The 24,102-nt window shown below is 47.5% G+C and overlaps 1 protein-coding gene across 1 annotated transcript; it reads left to right on the forward strand.

Moving 5' to 3' along the window:
* The first annotated feature begins 5,366 nt into the window (after window positions 1-5,366).
* LOC135311322 (E3 ubiquitin-protein ligase RBBP6-like) lies at window positions 5,367-16,819 on the forward strand. Its single transcript, XM_064440447.1, has 12 exons — window positions 5,367-5,532; window positions 6,951-7,050; window positions 7,801-7,837; window positions 9,474-9,518; window positions 11,358-11,446; window positions 11,566-11,662; window positions 12,152-12,291; window positions 13,213-13,385; window positions 14,135-14,238; window positions 14,686-14,862; window positions 15,118-15,125; window positions 15,697-16,819. Exons 1-12 carry the CDS (start codon window positions 5,367-5,369, stop codon window positions 16,817-16,819), a joined length of 2,259 nt encoding a protein of 752 aa, XP_064296517.1.
* Window positions 16,820-24,102: the final 7,283 nt, after the last annotated feature.

Below are 24,102 nucleotides of genomic sequence, written 5' to 3' on the forward strand. Positions count from 1 at the left end.
AGGAAACTCACCGAGCACGACCTACGACGGCAAACCAAACTCCAAATGAAGCTTCTTGTCCCTAAATCTCAAGTTTGTCTTACTAACATTCAAAAGAAAACCCTGCTCAAATGCCTAACAAGCCTCTGAACGGTAGAGTCAAAATTCAGCTACTGAACTGTAACAGCTGCCAGAAAACTGAAGCTGACATCAGGTCATCCAATTTGAATGTAGGAGTCTACATCAGGCTTGCAAAATAAACAGGCTGTGGGCTAGGTCACCTTGCTAAGAAATTCAGTTTAGCTGCCACACTGTGCACAAGTGCTCTTTGCTCTAACACACAACCACAAATCTGGTGAAGAATCCGGCAGACGGGAAGACGAGGGCACGGAGAGACTGCTCTCCCCTTCCCACTTAGGAAAGGTACATCTCTCGACATCAAGGTGCTGTGCTGTGAGCTTCGGTTCGGAGCCATTTCATTTGATAACCATCACCACTTCACGGGCTGCGTTACAGAAGCACCAAGCCCCCAGACTCAGCACACTGTCAGATGTGTGTCACAGTAGTACGTACTTTGTCACAAGTAGATGGTTTTCTTGACCATGTGTATTCACTTGCCAACTGAAGACTGATACACTGATGTCAGGAGATATTACTGTAAAGGACAAGACGTCGTTTCTTATTGGTAGAAAATACAAGATCTCTGGTGTTTTTAAAACACCACTTCCTAGTTTGGCTTCCTTCTGTTACATCACTCATGAAACACAACACACACTAAGAATAATAAAAAAATTTACACCATAGCTAACATCTCTGTGATAGGTTTCAGTCATAGTGCCCCCTTTTCTAGTTCAAATTGTATCCGTCCTAAGCCAAATCAAATACACAATTATCAGCTACTCAGGTTTTCCACACAGTAAGAGTGGATCAAGACCTTTAGCTAGATAAATAGTTTAGCAAAAAAATATGCTAGCAACACATACATTGCTACTTTTAGAAAGCATACAAATACTTGTCGAATATACTTGTATCACTCAGCTGGCATTCTTCATTGCCAGATTTGATGCAATTACGAGTTTTACGAATAGCTCCTTTCCACCATAGTCAGAATGAAAGACCACAATTATCACACAAAATGAATAAAAAATCCCCAAACCCAACCCACGGGGAATTGGAATCAAGATTTTAACATAAACCATTGGCAGTGTTATACGCGAGTTCTCTCAAGAAGTGGGGACGGTCTGTCTCTCTGAGGAGGATGCCTTCTCCAGACGTAAGCAAAGTACGTGGCACATCATTCACCCTGACAGAGGAAGGAACAAGAAGGCAGTTCATTTGGCAAAATGTTTCTCTGTTCTCTGTTGAATTCTTCATTACTGCTTAGGGACCCTCCCACGCTTTAGGATGTTTCATTGTGAACGTCTGTGCCCTTTTGGTTGTGTCAGCCACTGAAGCTGCCTTTGAGGGTATCAATTCTTGTCATAATTCTGAAGCCGGCTTCATTGCTAACCTCAATCCACATCCAACAGAAGCTCACGTGTGCCTTGCACTTGAACAGTTTCTGAATAAAGGCTAATTAGAAACCATCAGAAAAATGACAGGTATTTCTCCATGCCTCGCACTTCATGAAAAGGAGACAGAAAGGGGCTTTTTTGCTGTTGTTTTTGGAATTTGGTTTTGGGTGGTTATTTTTTGGGGGGGTGGGGAGGGTATCGTTTGTTTGGTTTTAACAAGTTTTTAGAAGGCATGCTCTCCAGAAACATGACACAAGTGGAGAAAATCCAAAGGTGCTCTTATTAGATTTTGACACGCTGTTGATAGAGGATGGCACCACAAAAGAGGGGGAAGTTGCCTCTTCAGGACTAAGTCAAGCTAATAAACAGAAAGAGCCTAGAAAGGTGACGCAAGTGTCTTCTTTGTAACACCAGACCTAAGTTAAGGCCAGCAAGAAGAGAGGGAAGGTGAATCACGCACCCAAACAAAAGGCTATGAAAATTATCACTGCCGCAGGCTCAAAGATATGGTCAGAGCATAACCGAATCTGTAAAGCCAGAGATGCATATCTAATTCTTGCAAGATCATGAAAGACACCGTAGGAGTTTGAACTGTGTATACGGACAAGGAAAGATAAAGTTATTGCCTTGAGACCTTGCAGGTGTAGGAACCTAGTAGCTACAGAGAGGACAGAATGGACAGGCAGATCATAGGCTCATAGAATCATTTAGGTTGGAAAAGACCCTTAAGATCATCGAGCCCAACTGTGAACCTAATACTGCCAAGTCCACCATTAAACCACGTCCCAAAGTACCACGTCTGCATGTCTTTTAAATACCTCCAGGGAAACCGCGTAAGCTCCTACCAGCTCCTGCTCTCATCTTGTCAGAGACTCAGGGGTGAAATATCCCTCCGCTCCTTCACCAAGCGCAGCCAACAGCAAAACGGCACGGCGAACGTGGGATGCACATGGGCAATGCGTTTAGGATCACAAATTACTACAGCGTCAGCCAACTACTTTGAGACCTACAGAGACTCCAGCAGGATTGTGTTGAGCCTCCGAGACCACCATTTTCTAAGTACACATTTACTGAAATACTGTCTTTCCAAATACAGCAGCCAGTCAAATCGTCTCCCCTACAATGCAGAAATTGATAACACCTCTTTCTCCCCAACTTTCCTAAACTTTCAGAGCTCTAAAATGAACTGGCATGAGACAATACATTCTCATACGACCTGATATGTTCCATTTAACTCACTGGTGCGTGAATGGTAAGAGTCTGAGGAGTGCCTAGGGGGAGACCCTACCGCTGAGTCACGAGGTTCAGACAGGACCCCCTTGCTTTCTGAACTCCTGCTCAGAGAGGAGTCTAGGTGCGGCTAAGTCCAGTCTTAGTCTCAGACTTGGTCAACGGTTTATTTTCTAAGGGTTCTGGAAGTGACCGCTCATCAGAGTATTTGTTGTTAGTAACCAGTTTGCCAGATGCCCCAGCCGGTTGCGTTCAATGAGAACGATCACGGCTAGATTAATGAGCAGTACAATTTATTAAAGCAACAGATACACAGGTTCTTTGGGTTACCGGTGATAGGATTGCTGGTTACAAGACACACACAAATACTAAGAAGATGAGTAACGCTGCTAGGCTACAAACGGCTTAAGCAGGTATGAAGCATTGGAGATTTAAAGTGAAGCTATAGAGAGGTTTCTAAGTTTTCCCGGGGAAACAGATGGGATACCCAGATGTTTTGGTCTTACCCAAAGGTGACCCAGTGCGGGGGTGGGGGAGGAGGCTCAGCCCGTCAACTGGTCCCAGAAGTCAGAGTGGTACGCGATGGTATCTTCCCCAACACCCTCTTCCTCTTCACACATTTTATACTATTTTTTACCTTTCAGGTGGAGCTGAGTGACTCTAGTCATGCATACCTTTATCATGACTGGTGTAGAATTTCCTCGCTTTACTTTTAAAAGGATAGACTAGAAGAAATTCAAAGTGCATGCCCAGTGAGGGGTGGTTGCACCTTAGAGGCGAGTAACTTTGGGGATGGAGGTGTGTTTTGGTATTATACCGAATGACCAAAGTTCACCAAAAGGACAGCATTTTGTCAAAAGTATGATGGACTGTTGGCCCAGGGTGGCAAATATGCAGCGTGCCAGCGCCAGGGTACCTCGAGTTCCCATTTATCACTGAGCCTGGCCACGATGGCCCCGCACCGCTCCACCCTCCGGACAACTCCTCTTACAGTCAGTACGCCAAGTTCTCCTGGCATTGCCGACATCTATGGTTACAAGGGAACTGCCATGGAATGGATTCCTCACATAGCAGCTGCACTTCACCCTGGCAGCTTCTTCAATGCTGCACCATTTCTAAAAACATTGGTTTAATTTCTAAGTCACCTCCAGCAATTATTCCACACAGAGCCATGGAACGTTCCAGGCATAAGGCTCCCCTTTTTGTCTGTATGGTCCTAAGGGCTGAATGGTCCACGTCCACCCATCCTATTAATTTGAAGGCTCTATTGGCATTTCCAGTTCCCGGCCCCTACAGAGTGAGTAAGCTTGTCAACAGCTTTGCTCTCCAAGCACAGGCAGGGCTCTCCCTTCAGACTAGCGACAAACCCTTCTTGGTGCAAGGGCGGTATCCTTCCTTTCTTCAGTGAAAACTCATCACGTAGATGCCTGTCCTTGTACCACTGAGAATTCAACACGACAGACACCCGGGACAGCTGGTTTCAGGTAGTGGGTGGGCTTTGAGTGCATAGCCAACAGTGGGGCTTGTTTGCCCCTGCTGCTGTAGTTTGCCCCGTGGCGATGGCCAAATTATGGGCTGAATGTGTATAATCCCTATTCCACCACAGGCTTATAAGCAAGGCTACCGTATTAAAACCTACGCTTCCCACGCACCATTAACAGGAGAAGCAAAGAGACACCGAGAGCAACAATAACCATCCCTTGGATATAGAGGACAGCCCTGAACTCAGAAGGGTTTCCTGGCTCTGGAAACCCAGAAGGCACTGAAAGATCTAGAGCAAGAAGTCGTAGAAGCTCCCGCGTTAGCCCTGCCAGGCTACAACAATCAGTTTCTATCAGATTTCCCTGAACAGGAGGGACAGCCGGTTGGCCCCAAAAGGTCAGCAAGGCGCAGCATGTTCCTCAGGAGAACTAGACCTCGTAACTCAGGGCCTGATTTCATGGACTAAGGCTGTTGCAGCAGCAGCTGTGGTGGTGGAGAAAGCAAGAAATAGTGTCCTGGGGCACCTCCTAAGGCTAAGGGTTCATTCCTTACTTCCTTGTCCTCCCCTCCAGAGTTCAAGCAAGTGCGGATGTGCCACTGTGGGGAATTACGTTGGGTTATGGCAATAACCGTACATGGTCATTGCCTTCTTTGGCGGAACCTTCCATAAATGCAACAAGATACACTCAAACCGCTGCCTCTCCCCCAGGCTGTCTTGCCCTGTCTCTCTGCCGACAGGAGGGAGCAGTGGGTGGTGTCAGCCTGGGGGGGTGACAGGAGGGAGAGCGGGCGGTGAGAGGCGTGGGGGTGAGAGGACATGGGGCGGTGATGGGCCCAGGGCTGTTGGGAGAGCCAGCGCAGGCCCCGGGGCTGATGGGAGGTGACGCTGGGTGGCGAAGGCCCAGGGGGTGGCGGGAGGGACAGCGCAGACCTCGGGGTGTGACAGGACACCGGGCAGCGACAGACCTGGGGGGTGACAGGACAGCAGGCTGCTGGAACCCCCTCCCCTAAGGGCCACTCGGCATTAGGGCAACGAGGGCGGGGCTGCCACACCCACATGATGCAGGTCTTTCTTCATAATGTGCTGAGCATATAAGAGGACCATGACACCGCGTGCTGCAGTAGGCGCCATCCCAGAGCAGGCACCGCCTGGCCCCGACCATGTCCTGTGTCCACTACAAGTTCTTCTCCAGGCTGAACTATGATACGGTCACGTTCAGCGGCCTCCACATCACCCTGCGCGACCTCAAGCGCCAGATCATGGGCCGCGAGAAGCTGAAGGCGACCAGGAGCGACCTGCAGATCTCCAACGCCCAGACCAAAGAAGGTGCGTGGGGGCGGCGGGCGCGGGGCCTCGGGACCAGTGCGGAGCTGCACCCCGGCGGGGAGCTGCATTGCAGGGGGGAGCAGCACCCCAGTAGGGAGTTGCACCCCAGCGGGGACCTGCACCACTGCGGAAAGCGACAACCCGCAGGGGCCCTGCACCACCTGCCCCGGCGCCCCCAGGGGCCCTGGCACCACCTGCCAGACGGTGGGCTGGCCCCGCTGGTAGGTGACGGTGTGGAGCCGGGCAGGCTCACCGGACACCGGCAGCCCTGGGGCAGAGGGCAGCACACAGGCACTGACCGGTGGCGGCATGGCCGTGGTGGTGAAGCGCATGTCGGACACCTCCGATGCCGTCGGCAGCTGCAGAGGGAACCTCTCTGTTGGGGGAAGCAAAGAGGGGTGGTGGGGTGAGCTACTGGTGGGCAGAGCCCCTTGGGGGGTTACCCGGAGGGCAGGAGCACCACGAGGAGCAGGAGCTGCTGCTGTACCTGCCATGGCGGCGGGTCAGTGTGGGGTTTGTCTGGGGCAAAGAGTGTTCTGGGGTTCTGTCCCCATGGCGATCATTCCACCAGCACCTGCCTCAGCCAGCCCTGCCAGGGTTTCATTTCTCATGCCACAGCAACTGCCCGTCTCAATGACGTCCCATCCTGCTGATGGTTTCCTGTCCGCAATGCTCATTTCTCATCCCGGTGAGGGTTTCCCATCCCCACGGTGATTTCTCAGACCCGTGATGGTTTCCTATCCCAACGGTTTCCCATGCCCACAATTTCCCTTCCCAAGCACGATTTTTGCAGGGAGCTGAATTTCCTGCCCAAGGGGAAGGGATGCAGCCAGTACGGGTGGCCCTGCGATGCCAGTGTGTGAGCTGCCCCATCCTGCCCCAGTGAGGGGGGATGGGGCACTTTTGGGGGTGTTTTTGTGCTTCCCGTCTCTGGAATCCTTACACGTGCACACAGAGTACTGTTCTTTTATAACCTTGCCCGTGCAGGAGCCCTGACTAAATGTTGACCTGATCTTGGAAAGAACAAAGTGGAGCTTGAGTGAAGATGGCCGACTTGCTCAGATTTTTCTGAGCACTCTAACCTTTTACAGTTCCGGGACTGTAACTTTCCATAATGGAGATCTAGTAACAGAAGCAATGCTAACCTAAGCGAAAAGAAAACAGGATTTTAAATATCAGTGGAATATCTGCCCATGGAGTCATGTTCTGCAAAGGCAGAAGTCCCTTCAAAAAGCCTGTGCCTCCTTTTAATTTGATCTGCATTTGTTGAGTGTGTTGAGACGATAAAAGTCGGTGTTACCTATAAAAGGTTGCTTTTCTCTCTGTAAAGGGATTCTCTGAAGTGCTGTGTAATGACATACTGATATACGTTCTTACAAACTGACTACTGCTTTTTTCTGTACTGATGTTGTTTTCAGAATACACAGATGATGACGCCCTGATTCCGAGGAACTCCTCGGTAATTGTCAGAAGGATCCCTGCTGGAGGAGTTAAAGCTACCAGCAGAACCTCTGTTACGTGAGTATCCGTAAAGCGGTGTAGTCTTTGCTAGGGGGTTCAGTGAGGTCACTGGTTTAATGGATATTAGTTTACCAGTGGCGTTCCAACTGCATCTCCCTTGTTAAAGCGGCTGTTAGTTTTTGTTGTCCTGGGGTAGGTTTCAATGGACCTGTCCCAAAGCAGACTGACCTTTTTAGGCCTGCTGGGACATGGGCTTCAGGCTCCAACAACGGTAACTTCTAAGATGATTCTGTTGGGTTTGTTCTTGGGCTTGATTGTTCTGAGACCCGAGCTGTAGATGCTGTTTCCTCCAGGTGGAGAGATGCCTTATGCTATGGGCTTGCTTGTATTGCTTTCAGAGTAAAGACAGATACGCACCGTAGTGTACGCTTAGAATTTGTTCCCATCCCAGAGGAGCCCGATTGTCAGTGTTTGGCTATTTCCTGCATTTGCGGGAGGAGGCAGGATATGGCAGGTACTCTGAGGCCCCAGATCTGGGGTGTATTGGTTGAGATTACAGCTACTCAAACGTGATCCTGCCTACAGGATTGTTGTGGTCATTTTGGGATTTGGGGTTTTTTTTTAGTTGCACTGAATGTGAGAATTTGAGAATGAGAACAGTTTATGTGTATGAATAGATGGCCACATTCACTAGATTATCCGAACAATGTCCTGATGGGCAGGTTTTATAACCTGTTTCACTGCTTGATGTTGGGCACAAGTGCTCTATTTTAAGCTCTGATCACCTTCCTTTCTTTCTCCTTCCAGAAGTCGAACGGAGCCAGTGAGCGGAACACCAAAAGCAGTATGTAAAAGCACAGGGTCACACCTTTTTCTGCACACTGCACTGAATTCTGAACAACGTAGCCTTGTATGAAATTTTCCAAACAGTAGCTTCATATAATTTCTTCCAGTAAAACATAGCCTATGCTGCAAAGACAATGGATTTGATTCAGCATAGTAAGAACTGCGTAATGCCATCATTTGCACAGTTCTCATGGGACTATTGGTATTTGTGCCCAGTCACGCATTGTATTTCATCCTGAATATGCGAGGCTATTTCCTGAATGGCTTTGTGTTGTACAGATAAGGTACGATTGGTTATAGGCGATGTAGGTTCAAGGTTTGCACAACTGGACGTGGTGCCGTGCTCTCCATCTGTCTGTCTACAGCTAGTAACGTGTCTGTTGGCGTAGCTGCTTGTGCGCTTTGTGTTTCTTGCAATGAAAATGCTCCGGAGTGTATTTTTGCCATTTTCACCTTGTATCACTTAGCTTCTGTTTTTTACTTGCTTTGCCCAACGGTTTTTGAAAACGTTCATAAAAAACACCGAGAAACCATTGTTGTTAAACTTGGTACTGTTTCTGGCTTTGACGTGGGGGTTCAAACAAAAACTGAAACTGACATACGCCCTACGTTCTGAGGACAGTTCTGGGCAGCTAAACGAGTCCTTTCCGTGCCTTTGAATACCTGGGTATTTGTTCCTGGAACTGTTTATTTGCAGTGATATTGTTTGGGCTCCTCCAAGTACATGAATGTCTTTAATAGATTGCCCTGAATGTAAATATCGTTGCTACACAAAGTGGTATTCTAAAGTTCTGCATTTGCTCTTCCCGCTTTCTCTGATGCAGCAGCTTCATCTAATAGCTTGTCCGCAAATGAAAATACCTGAAACCCAGTGTACAAATTTTGGCGCAAGGTTAGAGCCTGGGGCCTTTGTGGGGCATTTTTCATCAGGCTGGAAAACACTGTCCTTCTGCTGCTGAAATATAAATAAGTAACAGAAGGAAATGCTTGACTGGTAATAGCCTGGATTTTGATTTAGTCTTCTCTTCAGTTTCTTTAGTTCCCTTTAGTTTCTGATTAGTCTTCCGTTTGAAATGGCAGTTCATACATTGACTGTCGATTCTGGATTTTGGATTGTTTGGGGGTTGTTGGTTGTCGAGTCGTGTCCCCGCCCCTCCCCAGTTCTTCTGCAGTATTGCCTTAGGGTGGCAAACAAGTTTCATGGAGATGTTGGTTCTAACTGACTGGTTGGAGGGACTGGCAGGAAATACTTCAGTAGAAATATAAAGGAAACAAAAAAAGACCCAGGGCTGGAGGGCCGTGGAAGGTGGCCGTTGGGCAAACGTGCTGAACAGTACATCAGTTACCCTTCCCGACCCATTTGACAAGGTTCCCTCTCTGAGATACTCTGGAGCAACAAGCTGATCTCAAGCGGGTCTGGTTAGTCTAGTTGCTTCTCATTAACCGCACGGGCACTCTTAAGCTGGCGTAGCTTTGGACTTTGCCTTGAGCAAATGCAAATGACACGAGGTTGGAAATGCCTCTTGCAGTCACACTCGGAGCGCATCGTGCAGACTTTCAGACTACGGTAGAGGTTAACTATTGCTATGTTTGGACTGTACAACTTGAATATGTGTTTAATTTTTTGTGAACAGATGGATGACTCCTCTGCATCTGCTTCTCTGTCCCAGCTTATTCAGGTATATCTATATTCTTACCAAATACTTCAAAAAAAAAAAAAAAAAAGTGTTTGCTTCATATTTTTAAATCTTGCACTGTGATCCAGAGCTGTATAACTGTTGTAATGCGAACAATGCTTTACTTTAATTCTTAATAATGTCAAGTATTTATGTTAACCTTAAAATGTGTGTATGCTTTGATCCTCTCCTGTAAAGAGCAGTTGCCACTTTGGGGAGATAGAAGGGGAGAACCTTACCAGCACCAACGTCACGTTGCACTAGTGCTCATCTTCAAGACACAAAGGAGAAGCACTTCAGAGGCTGTTTGCCCTTTTTCATACATTCCGTTAGTTCTGCTTTGGGGAGGAGCGCTATTTTTACAGAAGCATGTCACTGGCTGTAAGGGACGGACATTCCAGGGGGTGTGGAGCAGCCAAATTAGAGGCGTGCCTGGAACACGGACAATTGCAGGGCTATTTCTGAATTTCTAGTCCTCAGAGCTGCAGATCCATTCTTTGACCGCTGCACAATTTCATCAGCTGTCGTATAGATACAGTGGGCAACACAATCTGATTTCCTTGAACGCAGACTGTGTACGCTGTGATTATGTCCCTAACCGTGTCTAGGAACACACCCACGCCTGTGTGTGGCATGCTGGCGGAGGTGACCTTCTGGAACTCCTGCCACGCCGCGTTTTGCTGTGGAGCTGCTGGCGGTTTTTGCCCGGGAATGTGTAACTTTGGCTGGGAAAGCACTAGTCATTGCGCCTTGTGAGAAGGCGTAGTGCTAGCCAATTCAGTGCCTGGGCTTTAAAGTTACAAAGATCAGAGAAGGCAGGGCCTAATGCAGAGGAGCTCGTTCTTTCTTCTGAAAAGAAAGGCTGGAGTTCATTCCCAAGACAGAGAAAGCTCTCCCCACTAGCCACTTCTTCCCTCTCTCACCACAGACATGAAATTGTGGACACGTGGCAAAAATATTGGAAAAAATAATTCATTTGGAAGGTAGCCACCAGAAGAAACTGGTCTGCATTAGTGCTGTCCCTAAACGTGTCCTTGGTTCTGTAAACTTAGGTGAAGTTTTACTCTAAAATGTGAGAAGCCGTCCAAGAGGTGCACACATTGAAGCTTTTGAGAACATTGAAGTATTTCAGAACAATACAGGAACAACACCTCAGAGCAGCTCAAAACTGTGACTTACTCTACCCTCTTTAGCGCAGACTGGCTCAGCAGGGAGTCAATGTGTTGTAAAAAGTCCTCTGGTTTATTACTGCTATGTACGAAATGCCATATTTGAACTTTCGCCTATCCCTAGAAATGTTTTGTGGGTTTTGGATGTGTCTTGTACATCTCTTGGGTTCAAGCAAATCAGTCAAGTGTCTGTGAAGTTTTCTGTCACGGTTAATGGAAATGATTTCATAGGTGTCGATCTGCATTATGTTACAGTTGAGGAAAAACTGTGTATAGGAAACAACCATTTAATAAAATGCTGAAAGTAGTTGGTTGCTCTTGCGAAGGAATGCACCTAAAAGCAAAGACAGGAGTGGCTGATCTGAAGGCTTGGTGCTGGACGGTCCAAAGAATGTACAGTCCCTCCCTTAGACCCTGCTGGTATCTGCACTAGTGTGTAATTAAAACGTTTGAACAAATAGTACTTCAAAAACCAAGAAATCAGCTGGTTTCCTTCATATGAAGATCTAGTTCTGCGTAAGGCTTGTATTACAATTTGCATGGTAAAAGGACACGGCCAGCTGGAGAAACCTGCAGGTTTTGCTTACCGTAGTTAGCTCACTTAACACGAAGAAGTTAGCAGGGGCTCTAAAGTGTTTCTAACGTGTGTGTCGACTAACGGCCTGTTACACAGACTGCCAGTCTGGCTGAAGCCAGCGCTTCCGAAGAAGACAAAATAAAAGCGATGATGATACAGTCTTGCCGTGCATATGATCCAATCAAGTAAGTGTTGATAACGCCAGATCTGTTCCCCAACGATTACGGAGGAATGCTAGAGATGGTTGTTTTAACAAGAGAGATACATGCACCCCTTTTTCTTTTTCTCCCAAAAAACCTTCTAGTTACATGAAGAACAGCCTGGGTCTACCTCCGCCATCATATACTTGCTTTCGTTGTGGAAAACCTGGCCACTATATAAAGAACTGCCCAACAAATGGGGTAAGGTTGGGGGGGGACTTCTGGTGTTACTTCGTTTTTGTTTTTTACCTTGGCAGTGAGGTAACAGATACATGAACACGCATATTAAGACGTGTTTCTCTTGGGGTGAAATAGAGAGGTTACATGGCAAAGTTGCAAAGCCCTTCAAAATTCAAGGGACACCTGCAATTATCAAGGCAAAATTTTCTTTTTTCCAGGCCATCACAACAAACATAGCCAGAGATCTTTCTCTGTCAACTTTCATGCATATTTTTCTGATTTCAATATGACTGGAAATTTATTTTGGGTTTGAACCCTTTCTAAAGACACTTCACAGTTTTTAGTATTTTGTACAAAACCAGGATGTTTCTGCTGGCCCCATCTATTGGATATCTGCCTGGTGTAATGACACAAGCCTCTGGCTGAGCGTCCCTGCCATTTAACAACAGTCACGGAGATGTCGTTTTAAGTGTGGGTCTTGAGATACGCCTGCATTTCTTTTCCTACCAGGACAAGACTTTTGAGCCTGTTCCCAGAATTAGGAGGAGCACAGGCATTCCAAGGAGTTTCATGGTGGAGGTGAAAGATCCCAACACAAAGGGTGCTATGCTGACCAGCACGGGAAAATATGCCATACCAATTATTAATGCGTAAGTATGGGACTAACGGGACTGACCCAGGAGCGAAGGAGAGGAACCGTGCGTCAATGCCTGGGCGGCAATGCAGCCGAGTGGGCCAGCACCTCTAGTTACGGGGGAGGAAGCACTGGCATTGCATCTTAACCTTAACACCCGTGATACTTTCTAATCCCAAGGCCCTAAAATAGGACGCTCCTCCTGTTCATGCCCCTGGAAGCTGGTTAAACTTGTGGCGTGCTAAGAATCAGTATTTCTGCAAAAGGTTTCCGAGGTGTTTGCAGTGGAGTCGTTCTCTTTGAAAGCGCGTTTTGCTTCTGTCCGATGCTGCAAAGGCTCCTTGCAAAAGTTAACAAGTTGCTGTGGGAGTGAGGTTTCCTCCCCCTCTGACTTTTATCACCTCCCCTGTGTGAAAGAGGCTGCAGTTCTCCTGTTGCTACAAACTAAGAAAATACTACTGTGTGCTGACAAGAGCGGCTGCTCTAAAATGCACTCGGTGGCACTTCTGGTGTTCTGCCATGGACCTCCTTTTGTAGAAGCTCTAACATAGACTTCTTCCATTTCCAAAACTTCATTACTCGGAGACTGACTTGATCCTCAGCCTGCCATTTACTTTTACCCTCTGGCAACAGAGGAGAGGTGGGATTCATTTCACACGATTTCTAGCTGTCAAAAAATTATTTGCCTAGTCTGAGCTGATTTCTCCATTGACCCAATGAATGGGAGAGGTCTGCAGCAGGAAAATTGTTCCCCCTCCCTCTTCTCATCCTGTGGCTGTAGAAAAGGACTTTCAACTAGCGGCCTACGTTTTAGAAGGCTAATGTGGAGTGAGAAGAATTCCACCTGTTCTCTTCCCCTGAGAAAAGCCAAAGCTTGGAAAAGTTCTCCTTGACCCACCTTTAACTTTTTGCTCTCTCCTTCCCCACCCCCCTCCAGGGAAGCTTATGCCAGAGGAAAGAAGGAAAAGCCTCCCTTTCTACCAGAAGAGCCGGCCTCCTCCTCCCCCTCCGATGAGCCTATTCCAGATGAGCTCCTGTGTCCCCTTTGTAAAGATATAATGACCGACGCAGCTGTTATTCCCTGCTGTGGAAACAGTTATTGTGACGAATGTAAGTGTGACCCCATGGCTGTTAATTCAAAACATCACCTCTGATCCTCTGAAAGCAGAAACAGGAGATCAGGAAATTACTGTGTCACCGGTTCTATGTAGTACTTAAGCCCAGCCTGAATAGGAAAGGACTCTTCTCCTATAAAGGGCAAAAGAAAGGCCGAAAGCTTTTTCCTCCTTTTTATGTATCTCGTTAAATCCCCTTCGCACGTGGAAGGACGAGTATGAGAAGAGGGCGTAACTGCACAGGCGATGACACTATTAGATAGCGAATGCATTTCGTTTGTCCACAGCCCTTTCCCTCCTACAAAATTACAGAGCCAACGCTGGTGACTTCCTGTGGTCTGCAGCAATCGGGTAGTTGGGCATTTAATGCACATTCTCCTCCACGGGAGAGTTGGCTGAAACCTTCAGAACTCAAACCCGCTAACGGGTTTTTGAGGTCTCTTTTGTTCACTAGCCCTGAGGTTGGTGACTTCTCACTGTACTAGAGAGTGGAAAAAAGCTGAGTCAAGACATCAAGACACCGCCTACTCCACACCTCCAGATGTTACAGGAGTGAAACATCAGGGCTGTACCGTTATTGGCTGCATACTAGAAAATTATTAGGCTACTGAACTTGAGCTTCATGTTCCCAATTCAAGATCATCTTCACCCATTAATCATATACATGGTTTTCTAACTGATGAGAACCCCAAAAATGTCCTTAGTTTGGCTAAAATCTATTTTGATGCCTCTAATTGCACACAGGTATTAGAACAGCGTTACTGGATTCTGAGGATCATACCTGCCCAACGTGTCATCAGAGCGATGTTTCTCCTGATGCTTTAGCTGCCAACAAGATCCTACGCCAGGTAACGTGATGGCTTTTCCGTGAACTGCTTGTAAGAGAAGTCTATTCCTGAAAAGCTGAAAGGGAAGAAAACATGAATCGACGGCTCCTGAAGCAGGGCTAAATTGAACAAGGCTATATTTATTTACTCCTCCAGTGCATGATCCCTTGTTACAGAAGCTTACAACTCCTTAGAGACAGTCTGGCAAATTCAGGTCACAGTTTTAACGTGATTGCCTCCCTTTCAAATTCGGTGTTGACACTGAAGTGCTTTAAATACAGACACCCTGAGTTACCAGTCATTAATGCCGGCGCTTAATGCGATGTGTTCCTACCCCTGCCTGCTAATTTATTTTAGGATTGATAGCATTTACAGGAACAGGCGAGTGATGTTCCTCTGTGGAGCCTTTTGTTTGTGTGCCTCCTGAAGTTTCCTATCCCCTTTTTGTCCGTGTTTTTCTGCCTCTAGGCTGTGAACAACTTCGAAAATGGAACTGGCTACCCTCGGCAGCAGCAGCCGCAGCAGCCGCCACCGCCACCACCTCCACCACCACTCCTGACTGTCGGGCCTCCCGCCGCGCTGGTGACGGCCGCTAACCTTTCTAAACCTTCCTCTCAGCCAATCAGCGGGTTGTTGGAGGAGAAGGTTAGTTTGATTTCAGCATAGGCACTGATCCTTGTCTTTTAGCAGAGCTTCGTTTCCAACTCTTTCCAACCGTTTTTTGCCAAGGGCCGTCAGGTTCCGCTACTAAGACAAGCAGCACTGCCGAGTCGTCTGGGCCCCCAAGGACAATCAATACCCACAACGGGTAAGTAACGCTAACTTTAGAATTCCTTTAAAAGTCTTACCTTCAGATAAACTGAATGGGATTTTTTTCTTTTTCCCTCCTCACTGCAACAGGTCATCCAGTGAGAGCCACTACAATTCGCTCAGCAGGTGGCGGATCAGGCTGCGAACTGTAAGTGTCCCACAGAAATTCAATGCATTACTACCGGTAACTGTACTACTACTCCTGGTTAAAGGAGGCCGTAACACGTAACTCCTGCAACAGCTGATTTGCAATGAATAAGTACGCACAGGTAGTTGTGGGGAACACTAGTGGTAATTAATTTTGAAATGGCTTACTTTGAATTGCCTTTAACAAAGGGATCTGTGCTTGCACTAAGATTATTTAAAATAAAACATCAGCACAGGACTGACAAGGGGACTGCCAAAAACCAACACTTTCTGGGGAAACCGTAATCACATACGAAAATTAAATATAATTATAGGATCAAGTGGAAAGCCAGGCTAGAAACTTGGAAGCAGAAACTTTACATGCTAACAAGTTCTTCAATTTGCAGCAGCATCATTACATAAACACATGGAGAGAGGATAAAAAAAACACAAACCAAACCAAACAAAGCAAACCAAATTTGAGAGGAAAAATGCTGGGGAGTGTGACTCTTTTTTCTTTCTTTTTGGGTGTGTTTTTTTCAGGTCCAAGTCTCCCTGCAGTGCTTCATCTTACTGTAGAAGTTCGTATACCTACACCAAGTCAAGATCCAGTTCTTCCCCCACTCACTCCTACTCTCGATCATTCAGTCGTTCCCAGTCTCGTTCCTCCCCGCGATCGCCGCCGTATCCAAGAAGAGGCAAAGGGAAGAGTCGTAACTATCACTCCAGGTCAAGGTCACGCGGCTCTCACCATTCAAGGCTAAGGTCACCCCCGCACAGAAGATACCATTCACGGTCAAGGTCTCCGGTGTTTAGGGGCCAGTCTCCAACTAAACGGACTCTACCTCAAGGGGAAGGAGAAAGGGAGTGTTTTAACAGGTCCAGAGAGGTTCCACCATATGATAGGAAAGCTTACGAGGGCAGATCCCGTGACTGGAGGGATCCATTTGAAAAGGAAAGATACAGAGAACGGCGAGGGAACTCTAGGCACCGGAGTGAGAAGTTTTACAAGGGCTATGCTGTTGGCTGTCAACCTCCACCTCCACAAAACAGAGAGGACTTTTCTCCAGGTAGGTTTGGTCCACCTGGCACCAGACGAGAGAATTTGCCATGTGCTCAGGGACGTAGGCAGGATTATCCTGGTGGGCAGAGGCACAGAAACCATCATACAGCTGGAAATTGCCCTGAAAAACCATGTGGAAGGGAGAGCCGTGGCATCAAAGATCCTGAAACATCAAAAAAGAAAGAGGTGGAAAAACCACTGGGAGACAACAAAGGCAATAAAGATAAAAAGCACCGGAATGAAGGATTTCCAAATGCTGAGTTGTTGGAAGGTGCGAGAAAACCAAGAGAGGCAGCTGCAGCAGAAGGTGTTACAGCGGAGTCTGTCTTCAGGCTCCCAAGCAGAGACGATGCCACCCCTGTGAGAAATGAGCCTATGGAAACAGAGTCTAGTGCTTTCAGACTGGGGTCTGAAAAGGAGGAAGAAGAGAAGGATAAGCCAAAAGCAAAGACTGACAAGGCCAAGCGGAAAGTAGAAGTGGCTCTTCCTCCTAAGACGGACAATACAGTAAAACCAGCTGAAGGTTCCAACGAGAAGGTGGACACGGGTCGTGACAAATCTCCTCGACTGGAACCTCCTGCGAAAAAGGCAAAGGAGGACTAGCCAAAGTCAGGCAGTGTTAAAACACCTTCCTCTTGAAAGGATGAGGGTGTTTTGATGCTGTCCTGCAGCGAGTAGTTGCTAGTTGGGAGGATAGAAGGGGAGTGCCTTATCAGCCAAGTTAGAGCCATTTCTGGAATACGGCAATTGCATGGCTATTGTTCTCTTTGTTTACTCGCATCTGTATAAACACAAATCACATGTTCATCAATAAAGTTAACACTCTTTTAGCCTCGCGTGTTCCCTGGCATGTCTGTGTTACATTTCTAACTAGCATCTCACCATGAGCTAACAGAGATGTCTCAAAAATGATTAGGAAAAATGTGGGGATTGATAAGTCAGATTTCATTTAAAAGGCAAGCCTAAACTTTGCCCCAAGAGAATTGACGGAAGCAGGAGATCATTCCCAAGAAATAGGGCACATCGATCACATCTCCCTTTCAGGCTGCTGCACTGACCCAGAGGGTAAAATTCCTACACCTCCCCAGCAAGAATCACAGTGACAGAGGGATCCTGGTGGGATGGGGGTATTTGTGACATTAGTATTAGTATTAGTATTAAACCACTCCCATTTTTAATCTCTTCAGGACTATACGATGTCAAACCACCGTCTGTAATCACTAGTCATAAATCTCTGCACACTAGTATCTTCAAAGTGGGATGCATATTGTTTGTTTAAAAGACACAAGTTTTTTTACTTTTCAATTCAAGTTTAAAACCTGCAAGCTTACCCCATGCTTCATTTTCCCTCTGGTTGCAAGGTAGGTCATCCAAACAAAGGTCCACCAGAAGTAGATGACCAACATCTGTAGCCACTGCCTTTATTGTATTTCCTACAGTTATTGACCTGAGTTCACTTCAACTGCAATGGTGCATTCTAATATTCCAGCGTACCAATTGCCATTTCCTATGTAGAAGCCATTAACTCAAAGAAAACATAGAAAATCAGTTATATGCAAGAAACTTCCTGGACTTACGTACAAAAGACAAAACTCAGTCTTGTCCTCCCACTGCTCACAGCCCATCAGCAGTGGGACAGGCTTTTAGAAAGTGTTGAAGGGAGATAGTAGCTTAGTAAAAGTAAAAGTAAAAGTCACCAGTCCTCATTTAGAATCAAAATAGCAACCAGGGAGAGCAAAAAAGTTTTAAATGCACACCAGCACTTCCGTGAATGCGAACACAAATTTTAAAAGCCACCCGAAAACAACAGCAGCCTGTTCGACAAAAAACTAACTCCTGCTGAGGAGAAGCGCACGCTGCTCTGGAACACGCAAAGCCGTCTGCGTGCAGCTTTATTACAAGGTCTTTGGCAAGACAGACCTTTCAGCACCTGCAACCCCTCCCAGGACAACCCCGACTGCGAGGGCAGAGGTACAGGCACATGGGGACGCCTGTACTAAAGCTCTACAACAAAAGAACACAGGCTGTCCTTCAGCCTCCGTGCAAAATGCAACACAGGGACAACAGGGAGCTTTACAGCAACAACAAAGTTTTACACAACAATAAAACAGAGAAAGGAGCATCACAAGGTATCCCTTTTTTCCTACATTGTTTTTTTCCCCCCAGAGGTGGGGAAAATACCCAAACCCCTAAGCCCCAAAGTTTTCTCCTCTCCCATATCAAGCACTTGCTGTGACTGCGCTGCCTGGCAGTCTACTACAGAATTTACCTTTCCTCTTGGCTACAAGAGCTCTCATCTTAGAAGTGCCCACAGTAACCTAGACAACTTTATATTGTTTCCGACTGCCTGGAAATCAAATTAAATTTCCAACCTTCTCTGCTACTCAAAGTGCTACCAAAGCGTTTTGATTATTCAAATTCTTGCTGCTCCAAGTCTGGATGACCCTTACGAGCAAAGCAGAAATACTGCCCATACCGTGCTGCAGAATTAGCCACAGTTCAAGTGTTGCTCAAACTTCCTTTTAAGATTTACTTTTTGTTGTACAACTGGCTCCAAATCAACCTTTTCCATTTTTGCATACCATCTTCCAAAAAGGTTTCCTGGTTTTCATGCTTCAGTTTTCCCTGTAGAAGCTCCTGAAACCGCCTATTTTCCCACGACGCTCGGCACTGGCTTTGCATATTCTCCTAGGCCACTGCCCACTCATTCTGGGAATGAACACAGGAAACCTGTCTCAGCTCACTGAATCGGAATGCTACCCTTCTGCCTCATACAAACCAGGAAGGTCCGTGAAAATACCGTTCCAGAGTTCTGAAACATGCAACCATCCATTATAAACCAATTTAATACCATTAATGTTTTCAATTCAGATTTGCTTTTACAAGAATCCATTACAAATGATACTCCATTAACAGTTTCAGTTTCCTGCTGCGTGTCACATGCATATCCAGAGGGCAATCAGAGATGCTTCCACCAAAAAAACCCCCACAAACCAAGAAGAACAACACAATCCCCGCCCCCCAATTCTTTCTAAGCCTGAATTTGGCATTTTTAATCTCATTCCTTTACTCTCTGAATGACTACGCATCTACTTGTACACTAAAAGGCAGTCAGACAGCCATGATAAATACCCTGTATTAATCCACCAACGGCTTGACACCTTGCACCAGAGTTCCTCTAAGTCAGTCCTAACCTGTTGTGCTGGTTTTGGCTGAGAAGGGGTTAATTCTCCTCACTGTGGGGGTCGCCTACCTGTCATGGTTTCAGCTGCGATAGAGTTAATTTTCTTCACTCTAGCTGGTATAGTGCTGTGCTTTGAAATTAGCATGGAAAAAAACCTGTTGAGATAACACACAGATGTTTAGGCTGTTGTTGGGCAGCGCTGATACTAGTCAAGGACACGTCTAGCTTCCCATGCTCTGCTGGGTGCACAAGAAGCCGGGAGGGGAGGGGGCACAGCTAAGAGAGTGGATTCAAACTGACCAAAGGGATATTCCATATCATGTAACGTCATGCCCAGTATGCTACCTGGGAGGGGCTGGCCGGGGGAGGGAGGGAGCAATCGCGGCTCGGGGACGGGCAGCGTCGGTCGGCGGGTGGTGAGCGGCTGTATCGTTCGTGTTTCTGCGTTTTTGTTCCCTGTTTTCCCTTTCCTCCCTTTTCCCTTTTATTATATTAACCTTACTGTCATTATTATCATAATCATTTATCATCATCATTCTATTGTAGTTATTAAACTGTGCTTATCTCAACCCACAAGTTCTTTTGCTCGTCCGATTCTCTTCCCCATCCCACAGGGGTGGGGGGGGGGGGGTGAGCGAGCGGCTGCGTGGTGTTCAGTTGCCAGCTGAGGCTGAACCACGACAGTCTATTTTTGGCGCCCAACGTGGGGCGAGAAGGGTTTGAGATAATAACAGTTGCTGGTCACAGCATTGATTAATCTGCTCGCAGTATTAGCTTGTCCAGTCTTTACCATGCTGATTGTAAAGTACATGTTAAAACTTGCTGTTGGTTCTGTCAGCTGGCTGTGCTCTGCAGTGATTAGAGATATTTTGCCTAGGAGACTTGTTATTAAAACACTGGCCTTGACTGTTATCAGTTATTTAGGTTTTGCATGGAAGCCGTTACTGTACTACAGCTACCACCTCATGGAGGCAATTAGCAATTATACCTCCGCCTCTGAGGAGTTTTTTATGGAGGAAATACAGAATGGCACCGTAGCTAATATCTTATGTAATGTCTCCTCCCTCCTTACAACAACTTTTCAGTATCTTGAACATCCTTGTGTAGTTAAGATACATCTGTTGATATTGCTTTGGCAAGTGGTATCAGATCTGTCTAAGGTTAGTAAGCAAGTTAAGAATATAATCCAGAGATCTGTCCCAAGGCTTGATAGCTATGCGTGGCAGGGTATGTGGGAAAGTATGGGCAAATGCCTAAGACGGTGGGCACCCCCCATGGTGTGGGACTTCACCCCTGAACAAGTGCAGAATCCTGAAAAATTAGTAGAACATTTGGAGGAAATATGTTGTCACCCTGGCAATTCCAGAGACATACAGATCACTGCCATGTGCTGGGGTCTGGCTTATGCCTATCGAGCCCTATTTAACACTATTCAGTACCCCCAAGGGAAAGAGAAAGGAACTACTCCGACCCCCGTGACAAGTACTGCGGCCACCCAAACCCTCACGACAGACACTGCAGCTACTCCAACCCCAGCGACAAGCACTGCGGCCACCCAAACCGCCGTGACAGAGACTGCAGTTACTCCAACCCCGGTGATGAGCACTGTGGCCACCCAACCTGCCGTGACAGAGACTGCAGCTACTCCAACCCCGGTGATGAGCACGGCGGCCACCCAACCCGCCGCAACAGAGAATGCAGTTACTCCAACCCCGGTGACGAGCACTGCGGCCACCCAACCCGTTGCGACAGATACTGCAGCTGCTCCAACCCCGGTGATGAGCACGGCAGCCACCCAACCCATTGCGACAGATACTGCAGCTGCTCCAACCCCGGTGATGAGCACGGCGGCCACTCAAACCCCCACGACAGGCACTGCAGCTACTCAAACCCCAGTGCCAAGCGTTGCAGCTGAACCAGAGGACCAACCTGTGCCAGTATCAGTCGCCCCTATACGCAAGAAGAAATCATGGAAGAGAAAGTCAACTCGTTTAGAAAGAGATTACGATGAACCAGGGCCATCACGAGAAGAGGAGGAGGAGGAGGAACCATGTGTACAAGAAACGGAAACTACCCGATCTCTATCCTTGAGTGAGTTGCGGGATATACGGAAAGATTTCGGGCGTCATTCAGGTGAGCACGTTATCACCTGGCTGCTCCGATGCTGGGATAATGGGGCCAGTAGTTTGGAATTAGAGGGGAAGGAAGCCAAACAACTGGGATCCCTCTCTAGGGAAGGGGGCATTGATAAAGCAATTGGAAAAGGAACACAAGCCCTCAGTCTCTGGAGGCGGCTCCTGGCCGCGGTGAGAGAGAGGTATCCCTTCAAAGAAGATATTGTATTTCGCCTAGGAAAATGGACGACCATGGAGAAAGGCGTTCAGCATCTAAGGGAATTAGCCGTGCTTGAGGTGGTTTATGGTGACCTGGACGATCAACGGTCCTCCAAAGATCCAGATGAAGCCGAGTGCACACGACCCATGTGGCGGAAGTTTGTACGGAGCGCACCATCCTCGTATGCAAACTCATTGGCAGTGATGTCCTGGAAAGATGACGAGACACCAACGGTGGCTGAGTTGATTGATAGACTCCGGGAATATGAAGCGAATCTCTCTTCCTCGCTCGTCTCTGCTGTTGAGAAACTGTCCCGAGAGTTCCAGCAACTCAAAGAAGATATGTCCTACTCCCCACCAGTACGGACCAGTATCTCAGCCATTAGGAGTAATCGTCCCTTGGCTCAAGAGAAGGGATACACACGACGGGGCACCCTATGGTTTTACCTGCGTGATCACGGAGAGGACATGAAGAAGTGGGATGGAAAACCTACCTCAGCCTTAGAGGCACGGGTACGTGAGCTGCAAGGGAGAACAATTACTCAGGGAAGTTTCTCCAGGAGAGCTGCTGCCCCAGTTTCCCGTAAGCAATTCTCCAGACAGAGGAGCAGAAGTGCTGATGGCCTGACTGATCTTAACAGAGACACCCGTGATTCATACCTACCGGAAGTGAGTGATGAATACTATGATCAGGACTAGGGGGGCCCTGCCTCCAGCCAGGTGGAGGAAAGGGATAACCGGGTTTACTGGACTGTGTGGATCCGATGGCCTGGCACATCTGACCCACAGGAATATAGAGCTTTAGTGGACACCGGTGCACAGTGTACCTTAATGCCATCAAACTATATAGGGGCGGAACCCATCAGCATTGCTGGAGTGACAGGGGGATCCCAAGAGCTAACTGTATTGGAGGCCGAAGTGAGCCTAACTGGCAATGAGTGGCAGAAGCACCCCATTGTGACTGGCCCCGAGGCTCCGTGCATCCTTGGCATAGACTATCTCAGGAGAGGGTATTTCAAGGACCCAAAAGGTTACAAGTGGGCTTTTGGTGTAGCTGCCTTGGAGACGGCGGAAATTAAACAGCTGTCTACTTTGCCTGGCCTCTCGAAGGACCCTTCTGTGGTGGGGTTGCTGAAGGTCAAAGAACAACAGGTGCCGATCGCCACCACAACAGTGCACCGACGGCAATATCGCACCAACAGAGACTCTCTGATCCCTATCCACGGGCTCATTCGTCGACTGGAGAGCCAAGGAGTCATCAGTAAAACCCACTCACCCTTTAACAGTCCCATATGGCCAGTCCGGAAGTCTAATGGAGAGTGGAGGCTAACGGTAGACTATCGTGGCCTGAATGAAGTCACTCCACCGTTGAGTGCTGCTGTGCCAGACATGCTAGAACTTCAATATGAACTGGAGTCCAAGGCAGCCAAGTGGTATGCCACAATCGATATCGCTAATGCATTCTTCTCAATCCCTCTGGCAGCAGAGTGCAGGCCACAGTTTGCTTTTACTTGGAGGGGGGTCCAGTACACCTGGAATCGACTGCCCCAGGGGTGGAAACACAGCCCTACCATTTGCCATGGACTGATCCATAATGCTTTGGAACAAGGTGGAGCTCCCGAACACCTACAATACATTGATGACATCATCGTGTGGGGCAATACAGCAGAAGAAGTTTTTGAGAAAGGGAAGGAAATAGTTCAAATCCTCCTGAAAGCTGGTTTCGCCATAAAACAAAGTAAAGTTAAGGGACCTGCACGAGAAATCCAGTTCTTAGGAATCAAATGGCAAGATGGTCGTCGTCAGATCCCCATGGATGTGATCAACAAAATAACAGCCATGTCTCCACCAACCAGCAAAAAGGAAACACAAGCTTTCTTGGGCGTTGTGGGTTTTTGGAGAATGCATATTCCACACTACAGCCTGATCGTAAGCCCCCTCCATCAAGTGACCCGGAAAAAGAATGATTTCAAATGGGGCCCTGAACAACAACAAGCCTTTGAACAGATTAAACGGGAAATAGTTCATGCAGTAGCTCTTGGGCCAGTCCGGGCAGGACAAGATATTAAAAATGTGCTCTACACCGCAGCCGGGGAGAATGGCCCTACCTGGAGCCTCTGGCAGAAAGCACCAGGGGAGACCCGAGGTCGACCCCTAGGGTTTTGGAGTCGGGGATACAGAGGGTCCGAAGCCCGCTATACTCCAACTGAAAAAGAGATATTGGCAGCATATGAAGGGGTTCGAGCTGCTTCAGAAGTGGTTGGTACTGAAGCACAGTTGCTCCTGGCACCCCGACTGCCAGTGCTGGGCTGGATGTTCAAAGGAAATGTCCCCTCTACACACCATGCAACTGATGCTACGTGGAGTAA

The sequence above is a fragment of the Phalacrocorax carbo genome, unplaced genomic scaffold (genome assembly GCF_963921805.1).
Source record: "Phalacrocorax carbo unplaced genomic scaffold, bPhaCar2.1 SCAFFOLD_36, whole genome shotgun sequence".
Taxonomy (NCBI): Eukaryota; Metazoa; Chordata; class Aves; order Suliformes; family Phalacrocoracidae; genus Phalacrocorax; species Phalacrocorax carbo.